Source organism: Chiroxiphia lanceolata, chromosome 8 (assembly GCF_009829145.1).
Source record: "Chiroxiphia lanceolata isolate bChiLan1 chromosome 8, bChiLan1.pri, whole genome shotgun sequence".
Classification (NCBI taxonomy): domain Eukaryota; kingdom Metazoa; phylum Chordata; class Aves; order Passeriformes; family Pipridae; genus Chiroxiphia; species Chiroxiphia lanceolata.
In genome coordinates, this window is record NC_045644.1 from 7,818,254 (window position 1) to 7,844,621 (window position 26,368).

Sequence of the window (26,368 nt, forward strand, 5' to 3'; positions counted from 1 at the left end):
ATACGTAAATTAGTAATTATATAAAGGAAAAAAGCATACTTAAATTATGTTAGCTTCAGGTCAGAAAACAACAGTCATTCTGAAAGTAGCAAAAAAATAATGTATTGTCCATGTGTAGGATAGGTAAGCCATCTGTCATAAAATAGAGGAAAGTAAGAAGAATGACTCACAAAGATAAAGCTTTCTACCTCTTATAAGAATTCTATATATGTGCTAAACAGCGTTGTTGCAAAAATGTGTGTTTTAAAATATTGGTGAGGCTGGTTCAGTTAAAGGAGAATCAGAATAATATGTATTACAGGGAAAAAAACCAAAAAACCCAAGCAAAATCACACAAAACTTGCTCAATTTCTGATTTGCATGTGGTTTTCAATTTTAAACTCAAATGAGCTGTCTTGCCTTGCTTGCCACTCACTCTTACACAGAAATCACCAGAATTACACAATGTCAGGTACAGAACAAATAATCCAGCTCAAATCACGAAATCGAAAAATACAAATAGTAGTTAAAGCAAAAATATCACAGAGCGGCTCAATCTGCCCATGGGATTGGGCATCAAGGAAATGGCATAAAAGGTAAGGGGCTAGTTTTGACCCTAATTTTCAAGTATCTGAGAATTAGTAAGTTTTAACCACGGTACATGACATCAGTAACATCAAAGGCTGCATTTATGCATATGAGAAAGAAGAAAGCTGCTACTTAAAAGCCTTTTTAATGCAAAAAACCCCCTGAACTTCTGAATAATTGCTTGCCTTTCTCATCTTTTGGGACATAGTTTTGCAATGAAAGAATAAATATCAAATTAATGTAGATTTTAAAATAGTCTTTAATGAGGAAGTGCAGGTACTATAACAGCACTGTTACAGACATATGCTGCTGTAATGTCATATCATCTAGCAGCAGTCAGTCTAAGAGAAGTTGTGGATGTCCCATCCCTGAAAACACTCAAGGCCAGGTTGGACAGGGCTTTAAGCAACCTGGTCTAGTGGAAGTTGTCCCTGCCCACGTTGGAGTCCCAGCAGGAGTTGATCTAGATGACCCTTAAACATCCATTCCAACCCAAAACCTTTTGTGGTCCTATGACATATAAAAACGCTACTGGTTTGTACAAAATACTCTCTCTGACCATTGTTTTTTTTAAACATAAGATCATACAGTTAAAAGAGACCTACAAAGACTATTCACCACCCTGTAGAGATATATCCATGTCTTTTCTGTCCTATATTGGCCCATCCCACTCTCAAAGGCTTTCAGTGACAACATACCTGGAATTTCTAAGATAATTTACAGAACTACATCACTACTAATCATCGTAATTTATTATTTTTCATTGTGTCACCTGAATGTCCTTTGCCGCAACACGGGCACTTCACTTCTTGTCCTTTCTGTGACAGACACAGATAAATGCATTACCCATTCCCTATCTTCAAGGTTGTTATCACATCTCTCCATGATCTTTTACAGTATGCAACTATAAACAGACATACTTGCCAATTTCTTTCCTCTGAACATTTCCAAATTTCCCTTTTTGAACTCTCATGTCTAAACTGGCCACAGTACTCCAGTTCAGGCCATTCTCAGTAGAACACAAGAATTAGATGCCCTAGAGTTACTGCTTCCACCTATGCAAGTCAATAATATATTCTTTTTTGTAACTAGATTGCTATTGACTTACATGCAGCTTGCAAACCTTTCTAAGCCACCAATAAGTTCTGAAGAATTGCAGCCCAGTCAGCTTTTTCCTCATGCTGTTTCTGCAAAGATGATGATTTCTACCATGTAAAAACTTGCATTCACCAGTGCAGATATTGCCTCCAATTTCTGAGTTGTTTTGACATCTAAACCTGCTTGCAACACACTTGTTACCCAGCTCCTAATATGCAGATTTAATAGATGTAATCTCCAACTGCATAACTTAGCTCATTAATAGAAACAGTGTTGTGTTCTAAGCTTGGTCAAAACTTAAGAGTTCACCTGTGGCTAATGCAGGTAACTACAGTGCACGCATAGTTAATATCTCATTTCACTGATAATGAAATGGGGCTTTGACCAGTTCTGCACCTACTCCACAGCTGTGTAATCATGACAATGCTTCCTTGCCTTACCTAATAAAGTATCATGTGATAGACTTTTTACAGCCTTTATAATGTCCAACTGAAGAAGCATCAGATATTTTTCCCTCCATTCAAGAGGATTTTTATCCTACCTTGGAAGAAAAGCGTGTTCTTTTCATGTGATTAGGTTCATGAAAGAAACATCTGGGCTTTTAATCTTTTTTTTTTTTAATAGGTGCTTACAAACAGCTTAGTTTTTGTTGACTGATGTTTTCGGGAACTTTCTGACTGTAATTTGCTGGCTCCTCTTTTCCTCCCTTTCTACTAAAATGATTTATGTTCATTGTTTCCTGTGAGCTTACAGCACACTTGATGCTCTAATCAGAGGTGAAACTTGGACATTTCATGCATGGTTGATTTAGTCATTAACAACACTAACAATGTGGACCCGCTTTCCATGGGAAGGGGGAAGTAGACAAGTTCAGGAATGTTACTAATGAACAATATTAAGGTATGAAGTCAAAATGTGGTGTGTCTGATACTTGCATGTGGGTCACATACACATGAGTATGGTATTTTTCTAATATGCATGCTCCTATTATTCTGTAAATAACTTTGTGAAGGCATAAATTATTATGGTAGGAAAAAGTAGCGTAGAATCAGTATTGTACATCATTAACATATTCAGAAAGCATAAAACCCAAAGAAATGGGTGATTGGTTTTAATTAACCCAAAAATGAAATGCATATGAGATAATTCATACCTTCCTAATGTGTTTTAGCAAATATTGAAACATATACAAAATACCACACATTAAAATAATAAACCGTATTTCACAATATGTTTATATCTCTACACATAGAAAAAATTAAGAGAGCAATTCAGTGTCCATTTCACTCATCTTTCCTGCCTAAATAAATTGGCTAGAGACAAGGAGGACTATTGGGGAATAAAACAGAGCAGTCATCAGAACAGGCTCCCCCAAATAACAGCAACAGCATTTCTAATGAAAAGCATATAAAGACGACCTGTACAACTGATTCTGTTCTACACGTGGGGAACTGATGGCCCAGGGAGTGAAGCAATTTGCAGAACACCAGTAATCAAACTATTGTCTTCCAAACCCAAACTTCTCCTAACTGGGATATTCTATTCTCTGCCTGCCTTAGTACTTCTTGCCATGGCTGCACAAACATAAAAAACTAAGAAAACACAGCTATTTAGATATAACAAATCTAATTAACTGTGATTTTCAAAATACATGTGAAGCCAAAAGCCTAAAAACCTCAATTCACAGGATTCATGGTGGTTTTAGTTTTGTTAATTACATATGGGTCAACTGACCTTCAAAGCAGTCTAGGCTAATTTACTGATGTCACAATTTAACTACCATGGTACACTCAATGCAATAAATCCCAATGATCAAATGATATTGTTTTCTAGAAATTATTTGTTTAAGTTTTGAGCAGCATGGATAAAAATAATGGTCTGTTCAAATATTCATATTCCCTATGGTACTTTTGCTACTATAGAACTGTACTGAAATAACATTACATTAATTTTAATTAAATTTTGCATTTCAAAGCATTTTTCCACACATAGTATGTTTTTATGCAACTTCTGTCAATACTTGAAGATTAAAGGAAAGCCAAAGGTTATATGTTAATTATTAATTATCTGTTGAAAATTAATGTAATGAGCTTAGTTTATATCAGGTCACACTAACTCTCAACTATTGTTTGTGAACTGCTGGGGCAATAGAAAAATATAGCTCCAGGAAGGATAAACATTGCATCATTATATCCTCGAGAAAGAATAACTGCTCTACCTTTTTGTAGACTGTCATACAACCATGTTTTCTTTTAAAGTTATTTTTGGTTGTTTTTATTTTTGTTGGCTTTATTTTCCAACCTAAGGTTCCACTGCTATTTTGTGTTGGCAGGTTCCCCAAGAAATAAGCATACCTATGCAAATTTTGTCACCATCAACCTACTATTATTTCCTTCTACCCAAAGAACTAGAAGAAGCCTGGAAGGTGCCCAGAGGAACTACACAGTGAATGTTTGCTCAGAGGGAGGACCCCAAGGAATGTCTGGACGTACTAATATCTACAGAAAGTGAAGAATTTCCCCCCAGAGCTCATTGATAGCAATATTACCGATATTCATGGCACTGAACACATTCTGCTGAGAGAATAAACCAACTAAGAGTGCATGAATTGAAAAAACAAGCTGGTGAAGTTATGTAATTTCCAGTTGCATTGATCATTGCATTTGCTTTGCATTGATTATTAAAGCTCTGACTTTAGCAGGCAGCCATCCACATGTAAGAAATGTCAGTATCTTCAATTTTTTTTTTTTTTTAAGAAAGAATAATTCTGTACATTATCAACACTAATTTTAAGAGATAAAAGGGTCAATGTGCTTATTTTGGAAGGTACATACTATCCAGACTGGGTAAAGTGAAATGCAAACACTTTGAAATAGATTCAGGCATGATATTAATCCCTCCTTACTGCGAATCAGTTGCACACTTACAGAAATGTATCTAAAAATCTGCTCTGGGAAAAAAATAAATTCATATAATTGCAAGAAAAGCTGGATGTTTGTTGAAGCAGTAGCAAATGTTCCATACATTATAAGCAATCAAAATGATTGTTTGCATGATTTAATATAATTTTTAGAATACAGTATTAGCATTCAAATGTAAATAAACAGAATGTTAAGTAGAAAGGAGGAGCAGAATAATAGAGAGGAGCTATGTATGCCTTTTAGGCTTGGACTTTGAGTTACTTCCCTGCTCTTTGGAGGAAGGACAATTCATACTGGGTTTCCTTTATGCTTCTCCTGTTTCAGGTGACACATCTGGGCTGAAGTTGTCTACCTAGTGCAACTAAAATTACTCCAAACTCTGAGAAAAGTTACAGATGATCTCCAGAGGAGTACGCGCATTTTTCTCTCAAAGAGCTCTTACTGTAAACCACCAAACATTTTCACACTCTCTTCATAGCAGAGTTCTTGTAACATTTTTGTTGTTTGCATCTAAATCCACTCCTTTCTTCCAGAGCTTTGAGGAAAGGGTGGTTTGTTTGTGTTTTAATAGCAGACAAAAACTGACATTACACTGCAAACACAGAGGAAATAGAAATGTAAAGAGTATTACACTTTGGGCCAATATTCAACACCTGGTCTTTTGTTTTTGTTAAGAGACAAAAATGAATCATCTATTTTGGTGCAATCCTCTTTATTTACAAAGAAGACATCCACCATTCTCATTTCTTTAACACCGTTAAAACAAATCCAAATGACTTTTTTATCTCAGAAATTCAAAAGAACTTATCTGGCTCCTTCCCAGGGCCCCACTAAGGATTGCCTTCCTCATTGTCTGCAGCTTTTTGCTGACAGGTAGTTAGCTAAAAATGCTCCTAATGTTTTTATTTTTACAACTAATCTCATGGAAAACTCTCCAACCATGTAGCTCAAAGCATCATGAGGCTCTGCCAAGCAGCCAGTTGCCTCAGGCAGTCTTTTTCATTTGGGTCAGTTCCCTCTTTCTCTTAAATAACCTTGTTTTTACCTTCCTTTTAGCTTTAAAACTTAACCCAGTACACTTGCCAGAGTTAAGCAGATAGCAGGAAATAATACAGTCCATTATAACATTAGTATTATCTACAGAAGTATTTTATATTAATATTTAGAAAGTTTAACTTTGATAATAAATTCTACTGAACAGAATACCACTATTAATTTTAAAATACTGTTATCAGCAGTAATAACTACACCCAAGCTTCCTTCTACACATATCCCAGGAATCACATATAATGAAACTAATTTGTTTTGATTATTGTCTTTGGGGATTCTTCAGGCTAACTACACTATGCAAATGTAAGAAGGAATTTTGGTTATTATGTTAAGAAAAGTGAACAATTTTTTTCTTCTGGTCATAAGTAGATATAATTAAAGCACCTACTTAGTTTCCTTTCTCTAATTTATTTTTTTAATAAAGAGGAGTAGCTCATAATTTTTGTTTTAAAATCTATTGTCATCTGTTTTCTTCTTTACCTTCCAAATTTTCACGGAATGAAGAAAGAGATCTGTTAGCAAACTTTCATACCTTAGCTAACACATACCTTGTGTTGGCCAAAGCTGGGTGTTTTATATGCACACACACTGATTTCCAGTGTGCTTTACATGTACTTGTCTCAAAAAACATGTTCACATGTACTTAATTTAAGAAAAAAAAGGATTAGAAGTGCTAGAGGTAGGAACAAATTTTCATAGTTCAGGTGTACATCCTTGAATGTCTGATTTGGCTTTATTTGTTTCTCTTCCAAAACTGATCACCAGAAAAGCTAAAGTCAAAAGTCAACTCTCTACTTCCAACACATTAATTTTCAGCATTTAAAAAAAAATATCCTGCTGATTATCCTGGTAAAGAATACTGTAGAACAATATCTAAGAAAATTATATATCTATATGAGTTCTAAAGAAGATCACCTTCAAGAGACAAGATTAAATAAAGTATAATATAATCTTCTTCAATTCTCCCTTGGACAGGATGATTTTAAGGTGACTATTAAACTTGTGGAAGGGAAGGCCTGCAAAGGAAACCAGATTACAAATTCATCCCATGCTTCAAGATCTCCATTGTCTACCTGTAGGGTTTTCAAAGGAATCGTTTCACTTATTGTACAATTTGGCTTCTACTTTTTCTCCATCTCCCCGTGATTTTCTTAGAAGAGTTAATTTCCTTCAGTCTACATACTACCTTAACACTGTTCCAACAGATCTCTGCCCCCATAGGCCATGCAATCCCTCAAAAGATGCAGGGTTTTAGAACAGGTTAAACTTGGTTTAACTACTCAGTCAGGTGAATTCATGTCGAATTCCTGCTCAAGCTGCCAATTCATAAACAGAGTTGAAACAAGACAGCTAGGATTACTTCCTAGGATAAATGCCTCTCACAGGAGATACACAGGCATAAATAATGGTGATGGGCTCCTCAGTCTCATGCCCCTACTCTTATGATAATTGTTCATGTAAACCTCTATATACCATATGATGTTTTAAGATATTTGCTTTAGATCAGCTTTAACTCAGCTCCCAAAATAAATTTTTCCAATATAATATTGAGTCTGTCACTGTCAGCATTTAATACTTCTCTTTACAATGAACAAGGATGATGTGAGCAGTACTAAAATAAGAATTAATCAGATCGGTTTTTTATAAGGTGACAGTATTATAAATACAACTTTTATTTTACAAAATTAAAGCAAGGATTAACTCTCAGTATAGGTGATTTGACTCATTGGGTTATTTATATCGTTAACACAAGTATCAAAGTGAACACTGTGAAGACTGGGTGGGATAAGCTGTCATTTGGAAGCGTGTTTTATATTGACTGCAGAGGGAGTCCTGAGACAATATCTAGTGTCAACTACCTAGGCATGTTGCTTGAAAGGTTCATTCAGAGAGGAACCTAAATTTTAGGTTGGAGAAAATGCAGAAAACGTCAGCCTAAAATAAATGCCCTGGTTACCCTCAGTAAAACTAGATCTACAGTTGAAATATGCAGTCATAGCTCTATTGATTTCAGAAGAGCTTGAGCAATATAACAAGTTGAGATTCTGGTCCTATGAATAGCTCCTTTGACTTCAGTAGGATTACTCACACAGCCTATGAGTAAGTACATACAGATGTTTAAGATATTTGCTAAGCAACAGACAAGAAGAAGATACCAAAAAAGAAAAACTCTCTGTGAGGTTAACAACTTTTAAACATAAAATGTATAATCCTACACACATGAATAAAATTACACATTGGGGTACTTTAATTACGCATATTAATATTTCTTGGTTTCCTTGCATCTGCTATTGTTGGTTCCTTCCTCACACTAAAACATACAGATGAAACAAAGTATTCCTTTTACTCCTTTTGTTGTTGTTCAAGAATACACTATATTCTGTGTGCATTAATATTGCTAAAGTAAATATGTTGCATTCCCTAAACAATATTGTATATACCAAAAGCCATTATTGTCTTTTCTAAAAGGAATACTTTAAAATATTGCCATTCAAATAGAAAGCAAAAAAGCTCTAGCTGAAATTCACATATTGTCTACATTCATTAGTACTATCAATATAAGTGAACTTTCTTGTTCTATTAGGGTTACCATAGAAATGAGCTTAAAGCTATTACATGAACTGTTACTGCTATTAAGAAGTAGTCTACTTCAGTTTCATTTGTGTATTTTTAAGAATCTTTGAATATTTAAGAGAATAAAACTACCTTGATATTAAAATTAAGGCTAGAAAAGATTTTTTTTTTAAAACAAACATAAGCCTAATTAATAAAATGAAGCAATAAGTTGTGTGGCACCCACACACTGTATAAAGCAAGCATTTGCTATAATTCCATGTTTTTATGTTTGCATATGCTATTCTTTCAGGCAGGCAAATGGTGCACAGCTGACTGTACAATGAAATGCTTTATATAAATATGAAAATCCCAATAAAGGAATGATATTAACCTTTGAAGTTAGGCAAGCATTTTTTACACACAACACCATGTTTTCAAACATTTTTACCTAAATATGCAATCATGCATTACCTCCCCATCATTGAAGAGACTTCTACTGTATTATATGAGGAAAGACAAATTTAAGTAATCTTTCTGATATGTAATCTTTTCGTAGAGTGTAACTATAATAACATGTAAAAAAGCTATTTTCGATGAAAAAAAAAGTAAAACTGTGTTTTAACTAATTGACTGATCCAATATACGCAAATATATATTTCAGACCAGATATAAGGAAAATATTTTTTACAATGTGGGTGGTGAATCACAGCAATAGGTTGTTCAGATAGGTAGTGGATGCCCCATCCCTGGGAACATTCATGATCAGGCGAGATGGGGCTCTGAGCAACCTGGTGTAGTTGAAGTTGCTCATTGCAGGAGGATTGTACTAGATGGCCTTTAAAGATCCTTTCAACTGAAACAATTCTGTGGTTCTAAGATTCTATATAAGGACACCCAAAACACTGGCACATGTATGTATTTTGAGAACATCTGTTCTAACGAATAGCACAAAGGGTATCTGAGCAGCAACTGTTTGAAGGACAAATGCTTTGCAAAAATACCTGAACTAGAGGCAGTGTGGTTTATAATCCGTGAGTTTGTTAGTGGCCTCAGTGTAATCCAGCAAAAAGAAAAGCTCAACACACTATCAAAAAAGAAATCATTTGGATGCAAATTTTATCTGCAGTGTGGTATCTTTCAATCAGAAGTTCATGAGACAAAACCTTTGAGCCACTACAAATCTGGCAAGCAACCTATCAAGCTTTTCAGGAAAATGATCTAAGAACAGATTGTCTTGTACCCATTCTCAACAGAATATTGAATGAATACTTTAGGTATGAAACATGCAGGGAAAACAAATAATATTCTCTTCAATTTTCTGATTTGGCAAATCTGGGTGATATATCTTTTCTTGTATAAAGGAGGAAACCAGAGTCAGATTGGGTGAATTCAGGGTATAAAATGCAAGAGGCTTAACAAATCACTTGGGAGAAAATGACAGCTCTTGGTTTTTCATCCAGTGAACTAATAAGTCAAATTTTACTGAGAAATGTACTACTAGAAAGATTTGTGAGTCTCTGGAGGAAAAAGAAGGGTGGGAGATTATAACCTAGAGAACATATCTGATCTTCTAACATAGTGTAGGACTCTACTGCAAAATGTTTTGCTACTCTCAAACTTTGCAATACTTAGGAACTCCTTTAACTTTGACAAACAGATATATCTTTGTCAAAGATATATCTTTGACAAACATATATCTTTTTCTACTCCTGCATGAATTTCCATGCTTATCTGTAAATTTTGTCCTGCTCTGTTATGAATGTTCCAAGTTTCTTCTGTTTTGTTTTTCGTTTGTTTGTTTGTTTTTCTCAAGAAAGATAGTGCCATAAGAATTATGCTTTGGAAATCATCATATTCTGTATTATTCCTTTCGAGGATCAAGCTCTCTCAATGAGCAATATTCCACTATCTTACTTCAGCCCTTCTTAAAAACCTTTTTTAAAATGACACAGATCCATGGGAGGGATGAGTGGGGGAAGGTGTCAAGGGATGGCAGGCAGGAGGCTGTTCATGTTCTCCTGCTCAAAGTTTCATTGATCTTTTTGGAGCTATAAAATAAAAGAATGATACTTTCCATTTCCCCCTCAATGCAAAAGGTGAATAACTTTGATGGTATAAGGTAAGACAGAGTCTATCTACTGTCTCTTGCCCTTTCAGAAGGCAGGAGAGAAGAAGAGAAGCTCATCCAGGAGTTAAAGTATAAATATAGAGGTTCAAAAAGCCTTAGGTAAAGTATATCTTAAGAGACAGCAATGTAGGTTAAAAAAAATATTAGAACCGAAATTTTTTTATGAATAAAAAAAAAAATTACCAAAACTCAAGGACTTGACTTAGGGGAAAATTATTTCAATTAAATAAATTTAAAGACCAATAGCTATGGAGAAAGGGGAGTTAAATTCAGTATTGATAAACATCAGTTAAAGTATTTTGGAAGACTCTATCTATATATGTATTTTCATATATATATATATGCATATACATATATGTATATGTGTAACAGTTTCTTACATATATATATGATAGAGCCTAAATTAGAATTGCTCAGTAAGATCTGGGCAGTGCTTTGCAAATATTTGTTGAACGAACAATGAATGAGGAAAGAAACTGGAAAGAAAATTTCTAAATTACTGGGAAAATTGAGACATTCCCACTGCACAATGCAAACAACTTGCTCTTGCTTTGTATTGGATTGGGGTCATGCTACATTCAATTTGGAATCAGTAATGTAGCCAAGCATTAGTCAGAGGGCAAAACAGCACAAGGTTCTGAATTTTCAGCTGCACATATGATTCTACAAATCTTCAAAAAATTATTGGCTTACCTCAACAGCCTTTTAAAATTCATTACCAAAAGATCACAAGAACTGGATAGTAATGTTCCTCCTCCTTCAGGGGAAAACAGACTGGGAGGAACAATAAATGGATGCATAGCTATTAACAGCACGCTTTTTTATAGTGGTTTGTGTTCTTGTTATATTTCACTTCTTACTGTACTTTGTGTCCTTATTGAGGATAACATCTAAAGAGTCAAACATTCTTGCGCTTCATGAACGATGAAAAAGATGAAAAGCTCATCTGCCAGGTCGTGGGCTTTAAAAGTAGATACTTCAGAAATCTTTTCAACAATAGGTTGCCTCTACTTTTATGTTATTCATACAATTTATCTGTATCACTTAATTGAAAACCTTATAAATATGGCTCCATATAAAAATAAGTTTTCTGAGCTACATTAAAGGAAACGATTATCAAAAACTTGTACTTGACATGTACTGCAGTTGATGTGCAACACCAGAATGAAAATAGAGAATTTCTTAAACATCTACAATTAATTCATGATGCTACCACACTCTAGTTATGTGAGAAAACAATGTTTCTCTAGTTATACTCAAGGAAAGGATGAACTTCTGAGACTTTTAATCCCCTTGCCAAGTATGTCTTTCTGTTTTGCTCTTCCGACTAAGCTGATTTATGGTGATGTTGCATTTATCAACCAGCTTATATGAACTTTCATATAATCTTAGAAATGCTTTTTGGTGACATTAAGAGAATAAATCTTGGAAAACTTCAAGAAATTTTTATACAAGAATGTGTTCTTTATCAGATGATGCCTAGAGACAGCATTAAAAAAGTATTTCAGAAATATAAGTAAGCAACCATAGAAAACAGACTAGACCCCCTGGATCTGTAAATGGGTATGGCTGTGTTTCTCCTTAAATGCATCAATAAAATAACCTTATTAACATGAGAGATTAAATCAATGAATTACTACATTCCATCACAATAAAATTTTTGCACAGAACTACTGAGTTAAGTATTGAGACGAATTTGAATGAAATATTAATAAGTTGAACAGAATACTGTAGCTTAAAGTAACTTTTATCTGCATTTTGCAAGTAATAGATGAGCATTTGCCCCTTAGAGGTTGAAAATGCTTAACAATATTCATATGAATTAAAAAAATACCTGAAGGAAATAAGTACTGATAATATACATTTTTCCTTGTAGCACCAGTTTAAGCTAACTCTTGGTGTTAGTACACTATAATTTCAGTGAAGGAAAATTATAAGTGCTAGTTACCTGGCACTTTCAAAGCATATACAAATTCACTGTAGATATACAGTAAAAAAAAAAAAAAATTATTCAAACATTCATAGTGCCTGTATATTAAGAAGAAATAATTAGGTAGACAAAAGATTGTCCTTTAAAAAAACTAAAACAAAATCAAGATTACAGTTCATTAAGCAAGTGCTTTTTCCAAAAATCAAGATTAGAAGCTTCAAGGGCATGAAAAATCACTGTCTAAAATTTATAGATCTTATTTATGAGTACAAAATGGAATACAACTACTATCAGTATAAAATCATGCTATATACATGCAGCAGCAGCATACATAACCAAAGTTTGATCTCATCTAAGTGTAATGATTTGTTAAAAAGATAAGAACAAATATTTGATCCACATTTTTGAACACAGTTGTAAGAATTTAGACAACAGAACAAGGTGATTCAATGCATGAGTGTTTATTGAAGGGCTTCAATTGTATCACGGTTTTACTGATATTCATAGAGAGAGAATTTTTCTCAGAATTTAAAAAAATATTACAAGAAAAAAGGGATAATAAAAAAGAAGACAGTATAAGCTCTTTGCAAGAGGGTGTTCCTACTCTGTGTTCCAATGACTGTTGATAAAAACACAGCATAAGTCACAACATTAAATACATTACTGGAAGCCTGAAATGCTACACTATGATCCTCTGTTCATTCAACTTGCCAATGTTTCTGCACTACTATTTTGAGGCTATTGAGGGAGTTGTGATGCATTAAACATCAAAATCAACCAGTCAAAAAATGTGTTTCAGCATTGGTGCAGCCTCACCTTGAGTGCTGTATGCAGCCCAACAATTTAAGAGGGATGTGAAGGTACTCGAGTGCATCCAGAGGAAGGCAACAAAGCTGGAAACAGGGCTGGAAAGAATGTCCTATGAGGAGCTGCTAAGAAACCTGGAGTTGTCTAATTTGGAAAGAAGAAGCCTGAGGAGCAATCTCACTGCTCTCTACAGCTTCCTGATGAGGGGACAGGGAGAGGGAGCTGCTGATCTCTTCTCCTTGGGATCCAGAGACAGGATGCATGAGAATGCTTCAAAGGTGCATTTAACTGGACATTAAGAAACATCTATTTACACAGCAATGGTCAAACACTGGAACAGGCTTCTTAGAGAGGTAGTCAGTGCCCCAAGCCTGTCAGTGTTAAAGATATTGTTATTTGGACAACGCCCATGCTTTAATCTTTGGTCAGCTCTGAAGTGGTCAGGTTGGATTATCCTTGTAGCTCCCTTTCAACTGAAATATTCTATTCCATTCTAAATACGCCACCAAAAAGAAAATTTAGCTTTCTGCAGCCTAGTGCTGCAATTTATCTAATTCTTGACAGATGAAAGAAACAAAGTTTTCTTCTTCAGTATAAAAAGTCAAGGGTATAAAAAGGATATTGAAATTGCATATACAGGAGAAAGTGGAGGTGTGATAGTTCATCAAATTTCTCAATTTATTCTGAAAGATAAAGCTACTACAATAAAGTTTGTGATACCTCTCTCCGTCGAGAAGCCCAACAGGTTTGTTTGATTTTCCAAACGACAGCAGCTACCAGCAGTAAGGATAAGAAACAACTGCAATTACAAAAGAAAAAAAATAATTGTAACATAATGGTGTGAAAAAGCTTACGTTTTATGGTATCAAAGGTAACAAAAAGCATGGGAAACATTTAAGCACGGGAAAAAAACCCCCAAAACAAATAAGCAGAGGAACGCTAAACTACCAGGATGACGAAGTCAACCACCCATGTTCAAAGTCAAAAGCAAATGCACAACTCTAATGCTGTAGTTGTCTCCTGGAAATGTTATTAGTGTCTCCATGAGCAGGGTATAAGCTCCATTACAACTGAACACATACCCACAACAGTCTCAACAAACATGCAATGCAAATTCCACATTTAGTAGATGGGAAAAGAGGATGAAGCATAGTAAAAAATTATACCAATTTATATTTCTCTCACTTTGTATATTCTGAATAATTTCCTGAGATGCAGGAACAATAGCTATGTAGGGAATATGAATAGTTTGAGGAACTGGGTTTGCACATGAAAATAGGCCTGTTTTATCATATTGAGAATTTCTATGGCTAATTGCCCAGGGAAAACATCTCCAAGGACATCACCACATTACAGCCCCAAAGACACAACAGAAGAAGTTAAAAAAAAAAAAAAAATATTAAACACCTGCAATTCACAATCAGAGCATATGCCTTCCCCTGGCTTCAATGTTTTTGTATTGTAACATTTAACCCATAAAGTATTTTGGTATAAAGATCACTGAATTCAATCTCTTTTAGTGAATTTCTGGATACTGACAAAAGGCTTCTAAAGTTGATACCGAATTTAAGCACTCAGATGATCTTTTAACTTTTTAGACAGCTTCTTTTATAAAATTATCTGGATTTAATAGTTGTGTGAAGAACTTTCAGTCATGTTGGCACCTCTGCTGTACATGCTGGTTTCAATTAATACAACCCTTTAACTATTGAATCATGCTAGGCATCCACAACTTTTTTGTTCTGCAAAAAGCTTCAAAATTTACTCTTTAATATGGGAAAGACCAAGATTTCCTGAAGTAGCACAGTTCACAGGAGTACTGTGCATAAGTGCAAAATAACAGCAATGTCTCCCTCTCTCCAGTCCCCTTTGAAAACAAGTACAAGTTGACTGTGAATTTGTATTTGGTGTCCAGAACAAAAAAAACTCCACTGACCACTAGAATAAATCCAGTTCTGTAGCAACATCTTTTAAGCTTTTTAAATCAAGTACTACTTACAAATATTATTTCCCAGAAGTGTTTTTAAAGAAAAGTTGTAGAAAGTTGTACTATATACTGTACTGTGTAGGTAGTAACTGCAACAGATGCTTAGGAGCAACATCAGTATACTGACATGATGCTACAAACTAGGATTCTGAGCATGAAGTAAGGGTAGGTCACTTTACCTTACTCTTTTCCTCCTCCACGACCCTTCCAAAACCCACTAACTAGGGAAACAACAGCGACTCTGAAATTATGAACTCAGTGCTCCTGCATTTTGGAAAAGGTTAATACATTCAAGACAGTTGGACAGGAGAAACAAAATGTTCCTTGCACTGTGTGACTGCTTTATTATGACTAGGAACTGGATCTCTACCCTTAGAAAATTCTGCCCTACACATTTATTAATTTCTTGCAGTTAGTAGAATAAAAAATATTCATGGTTGTGGCTGAAAGAGTTCAGACAAATTGATTCTGGGCTTTATACATCAATGGATCTGGGCCACACGCTGAATTTTCTTATAATCAGTCAAAACATCAATTAGTTTATATGCAACATCAAAATCAGAGATGAGTGTCTCAAAGACACAATCATAAAATACTATGAATCATTGGAAATTACAGCATTGATAATGTGGCTTTTGTATAATCTCTTCCCTGCAAGTAAATGTTTTACTTTCTTCTAAGAGTTTTTTTGTTGTTTTTCTTTTTTTTTTTAAATTAAATAGTCAGAAGGAAAAAAAAAATCAAAATTCATGTTAATGAAGAGAAAAAAGACATGGAAAATAGATTTTGTCAAACTAACCTGATTCCAGGCTGTGGTGAGATAATAGCTTTGGTTTATTCAGGGCAATAAAAATTAAAGCTGACTGCAAAGGATCTCACAATATCAAGTGACTTGGCAATAAAATAAGAGAATGAAATTCAGTGCCAATGAACTGAAGGCAATGTGCTCAAGAAAAAAAAATCAACAACTAGCTACAAATACACAATGATAGGCTCTAAATTAGCAATTACCACTCAAGAAAATGGTCTTGAAGTCATTGCAGATAGTTCTTTGAACATATCAACTGAATGTTTAGTGGCAGTCAAAACAGAAAATAGGATGTTAAAAGAGATGAGAAAAGGAATAAAGAACAAACCAGAAAGCCTTGTGATGCCAGTGCATAAATCTATAGTATGTCTGTATCTTGAAGCAACCATTGCCTCATCTCAAAAAAAACTAAGCTAACTTAAAAGGTATAAAGGAATACAGTCAACATGGCTGGGGAATGAGATGGTAGTAGAAATAAGTCCTTTACAGCTTTAAAACAACAGGGAGTTGAAGTGAGCCATGATGAAGGCATTAACATCACAAAAAATGTAATGGCAAGAGTAGTATAGATGGATGCTCTCCAATTCCCCATTATATTTCTTAGATCCTTCTTGTGACACAGATAAAAATAAAATAAAGTGCAGTGCAAAATAAATGAATTAAAAATTGGCTAAAATAGGAATTTTTAGAAGGGGACCAACACCAGAAAAGGAAATTTCCAGATGCACTTGCAAGGTTCCCAGAGTATCAGGTGCACTCAATTTGATAGGACAAATATATTAGAGCTGAGAGGTCTATGCATGACCCAAAGACTGAAAAGAAAATGGTTAATAATGGTTAATGGCACAGAGGATAAAGAGATTGTACAATGTTCATTTTTTTAGTTATTTTCTTTTATACACAATCACTGCTAAGTTATACTTAGGAGAACAAGGAATCCAGGCCTCATTTACATTGCAAATTATTTACTTTCCTCTTGGAATGAAGCAATTCCCAAAACAATTTAGAGACCAGTGTGAATAACCAACTCAGTACGAATTACTACTGGGATGTGAAACAAAAAGGGTTAAAACAACCTTTCTCAGGTGCACAGTAGTTAGCAGACTTGGGAGATGAGTTTATCACTCTACAAGGTATTGTCACAACAGATACTATCAGATTTGTTCTTAAAGTTCTGGTATTTGTATTTTTTAAAGGAGATTGGAAAACATGGTGAGAATCAAGAGAAGAATCACAATAAATATTCAAAGGTTGGAGAAAATCTTTTACTAACAGTGACTTAAACCTAATCATTTCACTTTTCAAAAAGATCAAGTGGCAAATTGCCTACAGTGTGTATGAGTTTCCATGGGGAGAAAATACCAAGACTCTCCTTTATGCAGCACATAAATGTTTCTGTATCCTAAAATAATGTAAACATATACTGAAAAAAGAGAAGACTTTACTATGCTGCAATGACTAGATAATTTAAGATATAGAAAATGGATCAATGGTAAATAGAGAATAAAAAAATTAAATGGTCATAGATTTTGTCCACCATTTCTGACTCTCTAGTAGAGACTCTCAGTGATATCCAGATATGTATAAATGCCTTTGCAATGCAGATGGTTTATGAAATGCTGATTCAGAGTACAGAGTGAATGACTTTCTGCATTTATCAATGTAAATCTTCCAGTAAGAGAGCCGTCATGCTAAGAAACACTTAAAATCACAGCAGCCCAAGCATTATCAGGATTTTGTAGTCTCTAGAACAAAGAAATGAACCCCCCGGAAGATAATGACATAGCCTTGCACAGTTCCCCCTTCAAACCATCTGCAAGAAAATAGAAGGAAACACTAAAAAAGCATGTTTGAAAATGAGAAACTTATCACTGGTGGCCTGTATTACAGGCTGAATGAAAGTTATCATCTTAGTATTAGTTTGGAGACAATAAGCAATTAGAGAACAGATGAACTGAAGAGGAAGATGCCTTGAACATGTTATATGCCCAATACAGCAGAGGAAAGTGGCCAAGGAAGGGCTGCAAGAGTCCAACAGGGCCTAGCAGGGAGGTCTAGACTAGGCAGATGCTCTTTCCAGAATGGCTCTGGGTAGTACAAAATGAGAAATGCTGATTTAATAGAACACAGAAAAGAAAACTGCAAGGAATAATTACTGTCTACATAACTATTTTTCCAAGGTAGAGAGTAAGTTTTTAACTTACAGAGGTGACATTTAGGCATATTTAATGCTGTTCACAGAACTGGCTGAGGAGAGGACAGTGTTTTCCATAGCCGAGAAATGAGTTTCTGTCTGTGTGTTTAGGAGGCAAACTGAAAACTGTAAAGGAAATTAGAGGATATGTTGCTGCTTGGTATGTGCAAATCTAAATAAAATCTGTGGGTCTTTAAAGAAACTCAAATTACAAGAATAAATAGAGGGGAAAAGCTGTGAAATGTAATGGTCAGCATGTTCAGACTAGATGAATTAATGACGCATTTGTGCCTTAAGCTCTATGAATGCATTATAAATACACTATAGAATTCCATATTTTCATTATATATTAATGCCTATAAGTTACTTATTGTATGAAAATCGCAATTGTGTTGAAGTGAAATAATTTACGTACTTTTGCAGTGATGTAAAAGGAGCTATTTTCTGAACTAAATATAAATATTTTAGGGACCAATATTGTAAACGGGAGGTAAACAGAACAAAACAAAATCTGCCATCCTTTGCTATTTCTTGTCTCATTCTCTTATTATTTAACACGCAAAGAGAAATTAAAATCTAAGGGAAAAAAGTATGTAAACATTCATGTAAGAATGATTGTCGTTCCTATGATTTTACTTAAGCCACTCATTTGCATAATAGTTCAATATAAATTTCCACATTGAATAAAAGCAAACTCTTTTTCAAACTTTACCTTCAGTCTAGTATACTCTAAACAAAAATAAAAAAATATGAAAGACTCTACTTTAAGCACCCATCATGTTTACTCATCTCATGACAGAGGACAAGACACAGCATCAGCACACAGTTGAGTGTGAGGCAGCATCCCTAAGCTATGCCCACACCCTGGGAGCAGCATATTTGGGCCAGCAGTTTGTCAAGATTATTCTACCAGCTGTTTAACTGTCACCATGCTCAAATGTGTGACAGACATGTCCTTTTGTAGGGGAGTGCCTGCATTGCTGGTTTAGCATGGATCTGGAGTGGACTTTTAAACAAACCCCTGACTGCCCTGTCAGACTATCTTGGTGATGCAGACATGATGCAGAAGCTCAACTGGAAGATATGCAGTGTGCACTCCAGACCCATGAGCTTTCAGTCCATGAAGCTAAACTAGAGGTAGTTCAATGCCAAATAAAAAAAATAAATAAAAAAAAAAGCAAAAAACCCCCACATGATGCACTGTGTGGGTGTCAGGTCCTCAGCACCATTTTACTCAACAGGTGATCTTCTGTTTGTCCACGCTGCTCACTAACAGAAACATAAGCACTCAAAATTACTTTCACAAAAGTTATTTAGGTGCATAACAGACTCATTTACTGCCCATATGTGTATATTTAGACATATTTTAAAAGCTTCAAGTCTTTTTATGAAGACAGGAGTTTGGCCATCAAGGCAACTATTGCTTCATTACTTGAATCTTGCTGTGCAGACACAATAGTTAAATATGCCTCTGGAACCACAAACCTCTTGCCCACTGACATCACTTTATTTGACAAGAGCACAAAAATGTACAGTTCCTTAATCAGCAATCTAAACAGTGGCCCTACACTGTATTAATGTTTCTCCTTCAAAATATGGTATTTTTAAACATGAGCAACAATTAATTATATTCAATAAAACAAACATGATAAATCTTTTTAATGTAGACACATGCAAAGAAAAAAGTCTCATACCTACATTAATGTTTTTAAATTAATACTGCAAAAGTTTTCTAACAGATCACATTAACTGTTTTTCTAAGAACTGCTTTCCTGACACATTATTTACTATCTTTTTATTGGCAAATACAGAACATTTTAATTGATACGTTATAAAGCAAGCACAATGCTAAAAAAAAAAAATAATTGAACAATTATTTTTCTAACACTATGACTTTAAATAGCAATTATTGTCACAGCAATTGATTTTTCTCATTGTATTTGACAAGAACATTGTGTTTATCATTATGATGTGCTGGGTTCAGCCATCCTTGTGTTAACTACTATACACATGGCAAGCAGCTCCAAAGATTTCAACAGGATTATCTGAACACAAAGCACTGTAAACATAATATTAGGAGTCTGATACATATGACAGCAGTACAAATTTTTTAAAAATTTTTTTTAATGATTAATTAAATTGCTCTAAATCACAAAGTTTTATAAACATCATTGTAAGTAGGACTGTTTCAGTGATTAGCAATTCCGAACGATTCTGGGACTTAAGTGTTATAATTATAAATTGTGTAAAGACTTAGAGGAAAGTAGTCTTGGCTAGCAAAGAAGTAGGATGTGCATCTTCCAGTTCATGGTAATGCACTGTGTGGGGTCAGGGAAACCAGTCTTGGTTGCAGAGCCAAGACATATCAGCCAGTAGTGCTGAATTCCCGGTCTAAGAGAGCTCTGGCTGGCTGGCACAGCCAGGGAAAGGCACAGCCAACTAAGCCAGCATTGCCATCAAGGTGATTCAGGAATGTCCTTCTCTTATTCTTGCTACTCAGGAGAAATACTACTGGCATCAGCAGCTCCATGAACTGGCTCCCACACTCCACTTTCTGGAATGATCAGCTAACAGCCCCAATCTTTCCCTCTTCAGCTACAAATATTTCATTGCTGCACATCCTTAAATATGGCAGGGCTTTTTCCATCAGCCTGGATCTATGTTCTATTCTGAGATTTTTCCTGCCTCTGTTGTTTTAACAAAGCAACAGTTCTCGAGTTTCAACTTTTCCCCTGCAGTTTCTTTATGAGGTAAAAGAATCCAAGGGAAATTTAATTCAAATGTGAACCTTATAATCCAAAAGCCATACAAAGGGTTCAAGCACTCAGCTCTTGCTTTCCAAATTTCAAATTGAAAGAAATGTCTGAATATGAAGTAAATTACCTACAATGGTATTTAAATCTTCAAGTATTACCAAAAATAATTTAAATGCAAATCTGTATTTATTTATTTGTGCCTCAAATGGAATTCACACCAGTTAAGCAACACCTTTCAAGTTCATTTGAAACTAATTACATGGATAATTCTTCTTATCCAGATGACTGATTAAAATGTTATTTTTGGATGCAGTCCTGAAAATCCATATATTCCTGTAAATAATTCTTGCATGAAGTATCTCATGAAAGTCACACAACTGCCTTTAAAATCCCCTTCTCACATGTCTGCAACTACCAACCTTATAAAAAACAGTTTAATAGTTAAAAAGAAAAATATATGGCCTTCTACTAATCTGGTCTTCCAAGCAGAACACTATGTTTGGTAAAAATGCAAGTAAAAGGATATCCATGTTAGATTTGTTTTACTGTGTCACGGTTGATTAACCAGGAACAGCATCTGCACAAAGATACAGTTCATAAAATTACTGACCAAGGTTTTAAGTTAAAGATTTACAAACATTACAAGAGTGTAATGGAAATATCTTAGCTCATGGATTAAAACTCTCTCTTAATATACAGAGAGTCAACTGAAAACATTTTTCTTTAACATATGCAAAACTGATCTGTTTGCCCTTTTCTGCAGTTCACACAGCAAAGGAATTGCCATGAACATCTCTGCAGCTATAGAAAACACTAACATATAGTTATTCTAAGGTGAGAAAAAGTTTTATTAGTTAAAAAAAAAAAAGAAAATGCAAAAGAATAGGTTTTAATGATTTTAGATACCTGCTTTTCAAAACAGTGCTCTTCAAGGCCAGCCTAACACCTGTCAAAAGTATCACTACAGACAATTTGCTAAACCCCAAGGAAACATCAAACATTTGTGAAGATTTTCACCCAGAATCGGAACAGTTCCTTTAACTGAGGAGAACAGGAGGACACATCTAAAGAATTTCCTATTCCTGGTTTAGGAAAATACTGCATCTGTCTCTTAGAATCACACACAAACTGAATACTTCTGTCTGGAAACAGATGTAACTGGTACCTCTTCTCAGAATAAAATAAAAGGAAGAAGAAAGGCTGAGTTGGAGCCACGGACAGACTGCTTGGGCTGTTGAGTAAAAATTCAGTTCAGAAAGTAAGACAACACATTCTCTTTCCCCAGCAGATGAGATATTGATCATTGATGATCCCAAGCTTTATAAATAAAGTATTTTTCGAGACAATGAGTTAGGGGGAACCCTACTCTTGTGTAATAAATCCCTGATTTTCTGTGCATTAGAACCAGATGTTTTTGTGAAGGAAAGCAGTTTGGCAGACCAGCATAACAGATCTTTCTACAGAATTTCATCTTCCACACAGCAGATGGATATGAAGATGAAAATTTATTTCTATGTTGGAGGACTATTATTGACTATGGCAAGAAGACTGTACAGGAATTCCTCAGAAAGTAGCTCGTTCCCTGGTCTTATGAAGAAAATTACCTGGAAAACACAGGGCTGTTTTAATTTAGGTTAAAGTAAAGAAACCTACTAAAATCTCAGACCATTGATCTTTACAGATATCACACAGCTGCATCATGATGCTGGTCACCAAATGGCACACTCAAACATGACCAAAAATTCTTAAGGGATGTCTTTTAAAAGTGATAGATAGTGCCTAAATCTCAGAACTTGCAATAATATTTTTTGAATCAGTAGGACTCCGGAGGGTGTGGAATTTTATATTCTCTAGCAGTATCTGACCCAAACATCATTTCTCATAGCGTATGACCTGTGTTACAGCTATATCTTTAAAAATATTAAAAGTAAAGCCCTTTTAAGAAATCATCTCATATATCTTCTCAAATACCAAATCAAACAATTTATTCCAACTTCACAAAGGTAGCACTAGCTTTTAGGTACTTCCTGAACAACTCTAACCTGGCTGTGATCATGAGATGATACCATCAACCTGTTGCAGCTGAATTTTGTTGCACAGTTTGTACTATTTTCTTTTTTGAGCAATTCTCATTAACCAACCATTAGGTCATCAAAAACTGCCCAGCCAAACAACAACCAAAAAGTAAGGAAGGACACGTGTGATCCAAGCTCAGTATTACTTCCACAAGGTAAGTCTGAATTATCCCAATTATACTATTTTCTAAAATATCCAAGAAGTTTGCGTCACTGAAGCCTGGACCATTTATGTATGTACACTTCGACTCCACTCAAAAAAATTTCCAGTATACCTGTGTGAAATATATGTGAGTATACATTTGATACATATAAAAATAAAATATAATAAAATAATGTATGTATTGTGGGAGAAGAATGGGACTTTTAGAATATGATCATTTTAGTACTTAAAAAAGTAGTAAAATAAATAACAACAAAAATCAAAGACAAGTCTGTGAGCTGCCTCTACTCAAGTACTTCTACCAAAAACACCTGTATGCAGTGGGGCAGCACAGTACTCATGGCAGGCAATCATGGATTCACCCAAGCACCCACACTTAGCAGCACAATGCGTTTCCTGTGTATACAATAAAGTGTAAACAAAGGTTTAGATCCCCAGGCTGAGGTTCTCCAGTTCTTTTGCATGTGAAGTGTAACTTGTTCAGGAAGTAATGAAGATGTATTGTAGTAAAAGATGCTTGTTGCCTTTCAGTGCCCCACGGGCTGTGGTAAATGTTTGTGATGGGAGCAGCCTTTCTGTTTTGAGACTGGTTTTGGCAGTGGAGATCTGTAACACTGCACAGGAAACAGAATGATGGTCATGGGCAAAGGAAAGTAGTACCCCTGTGCCACAGAGCTTTCTGACTGGTTTCCACAGGACCACTGCTGCTGATATAGCCCAGGACTTTTGGACTGCTATACATGAGTTAAAAGAAATATATGAAAGGGAAATGAGCCTTAAAAATCAAGACGCTTCCAAAAGCATGCTCTAAGTCTCTAGAGCAGCACTTTATAATGGCTATTAGAAACATAAAAAAAATAATTTTGTTGAGGAATACGAGCAAATTAAATAAAATGATAAACTAAAACATCAATAATGGTATTAATAAAGCTTCCCAATTTAAGCTCTGAATGCATAACAGAAAACAGAGAGACTGAAGCATCAATGATGTTAACTGCATTTTATATAAATTATGTTTTAAAGTATACAGTGGCAATGAAATATCAATATAATACATATTGGTTTATTACTAAGAACAGCTACTATGTTCATGTAAAATAATTTATTAATATATATTGAATCCAGAAAAGCAACTTAATCCTTCCACTCCTGAGTCATAAACTCCTATAATAGCTTCAAATCATCTCTGACAACTGTCTGGGTAAAACCTGAGTTTATTGGTCTTTCCTGTGCAATGAAACATCCTCTGGAAAGTAAGGCAGAAAGAAATGTTTGAATGGTGAACTTGTAATTTACAGGAAAAATTACTATGAAAAAAAGTATTGATCTTTTTCCATTAAGTACATGTACCAAAATCTTATAGAGAACAGAGGGGGATATTAAATAACCTTATTAAAGAAAATAATTATTAAAAAGTAACTATAGAAATGCACACATACATATTTTATATTTCTATTTTCCTACATACATAATTCATGTATATATACATAAAGTTGTGTTTTCATCTTAAATATACCACAAGCCATACCAAAAGTGAATAAAATATGAATGAATGTTCAGTTATACAAACAGCCTGCATACAACTAAAAAGGGAAAATGGATACAGTATACATCGAGATGCTATCCAGAAGACCAATATTCCCATTTAATTCTGCCAATACAATATCAGACTAAAGTGAACCATGTAAAAGGACTCTGAAATATATTAGGCAATAAAGCTCTAGATGTGAACTTTAACTCTCAGTAGTTCTCCCTTTCACCTCTTTGAAGAAGCAAATAAAAAAGATTTACAATCAAAGGGGTTTAATCTCACGTAAACTGAAATTAATTTCCAAAGAATAAATAGAACATCACATCCATAAAGTGTGATTATGTTTCTTTTACTCCTGGAAAAGACTTTCATATTTCATATAATTTTATGGGTTTGCCCTTCATGGGTGAAATACTCTATATTTCTCTCAACAAGTGATGTTGTATGTAAAAAAAACCAACCCAGATCTAAAAAGAAAATAAAAATAATTTATGACCATTGAATCTGTGGGCAAATCATGAAATATAGAATTCAATATTTTCTGCAGTAGGTTTCCAGAACCATCGGAAATTGAACATATTGTTTCTATTTAAAAATGGTTGTGCTTTCACTTCTGCTTTTTTGCAACAGTTTTGCTGATTTCTACTAATTCAGAATTAACACTTAATGGGGGAAAAATTACTCTTTTATTCTAATTACTCTCGATTAGTGAATTTGAGGAAGGAGAACTGTCACCAATGCCAAATTTCAGCAGCCTTCCAAACCAAAAGATTCACATTATCTCAGGGGTTTTTTTTATGTTTCCCCCTCATTCTTATCTTTCACTGCACTCTCTATTGAAGCTGTTTTTCTTTGATAATAAATCACAGAAACATAAAATGCATTTAGAAAGTCACACACCATGTCAGCATTGTTTAGCATAATAGACTCAAATATAATCAATAGATTTACACAGTGCTAAAGAACATTTCCCTTCATTATGTAACATTTTCAATACTTTTTCCAAAGAGGCTAATATAGTTGAAGGGGAGGTGTAAAAAAAGTCATAACATTCCTTATTAAAGTTCTTTTAACATGGAATTTTTCTGAAGAACAGATGGAGAATTTTTAGGTGTCCAGGCCAAAGAAGCATCATTCAAGAACACCAAAAAATTCTGTAATCGTACTGGATAGAGTACAAAACCCAATTCTCCTCAACCTGATATTTAGAATTTCAATTAAAAAACCTCAAAATATATTAAAAAAGAAATATAATTTAGAAACTTTCACACGTTTTCCTAAAATATCACAAAAAATCACAGAAAACTTAGAGAACCAACTATGACATAGAATACAATTGGGCCACATATGCAGATTAAATTCAGATTAAAAACTTAAATAGATTACCTAATTGCTTTTTACTGTGTTATTCTTAGTGCAGCTTTTGGAGTCCACGGAAGAATTTCCATAATTTTGCTTCTTATTGACAAGACATAGCATCCCCACCTTGAATCCCAAGAGATAAATCAAAAAAATCCACAAAACCTTCCACACAAAATGTTTCATTTGGTACCAGGAAAATTTACTGGAATGTTTTTTATTAGTATCCCAGTAAATAAAGTTAATTAGATTAATTCCTTTGAATTCAGATGTCTCTTCTCAAAATTAATAATTAGATGTAATATTTTAGCACCTATAAAAATCGCAGCACAACACAGAGTCTAGCACTCTCTTTTCTCTCTTTCTGTGATATGTTACAAGTGAACACAGGGACCCTGAATACTTCTCTACTGCCATAAACAGATTGCTCATTTTTTT

General features: G+C 34.5%; 1 protein-coding gene across 1 annotated transcript in view; it reads right to left on the reverse strand.

Moving 5' to 3' along the window:
* Positions 1 to 26,368, reverse strand: part of ATRNL1 (attractin like 1) — a gene marked incomplete at its 5' end in the record, with an annotated part of 477,341 nt that overhangs the window by 208,019 nt on the left and 242,954 nt on the right. The window contains 1 exon segment of the mRNA XM_032694659.1: positions 13,778 to 13,856. Coding sequence (XP_032550550.1) covers positions 13,778 to 13,856 — 79 coding nt within the window.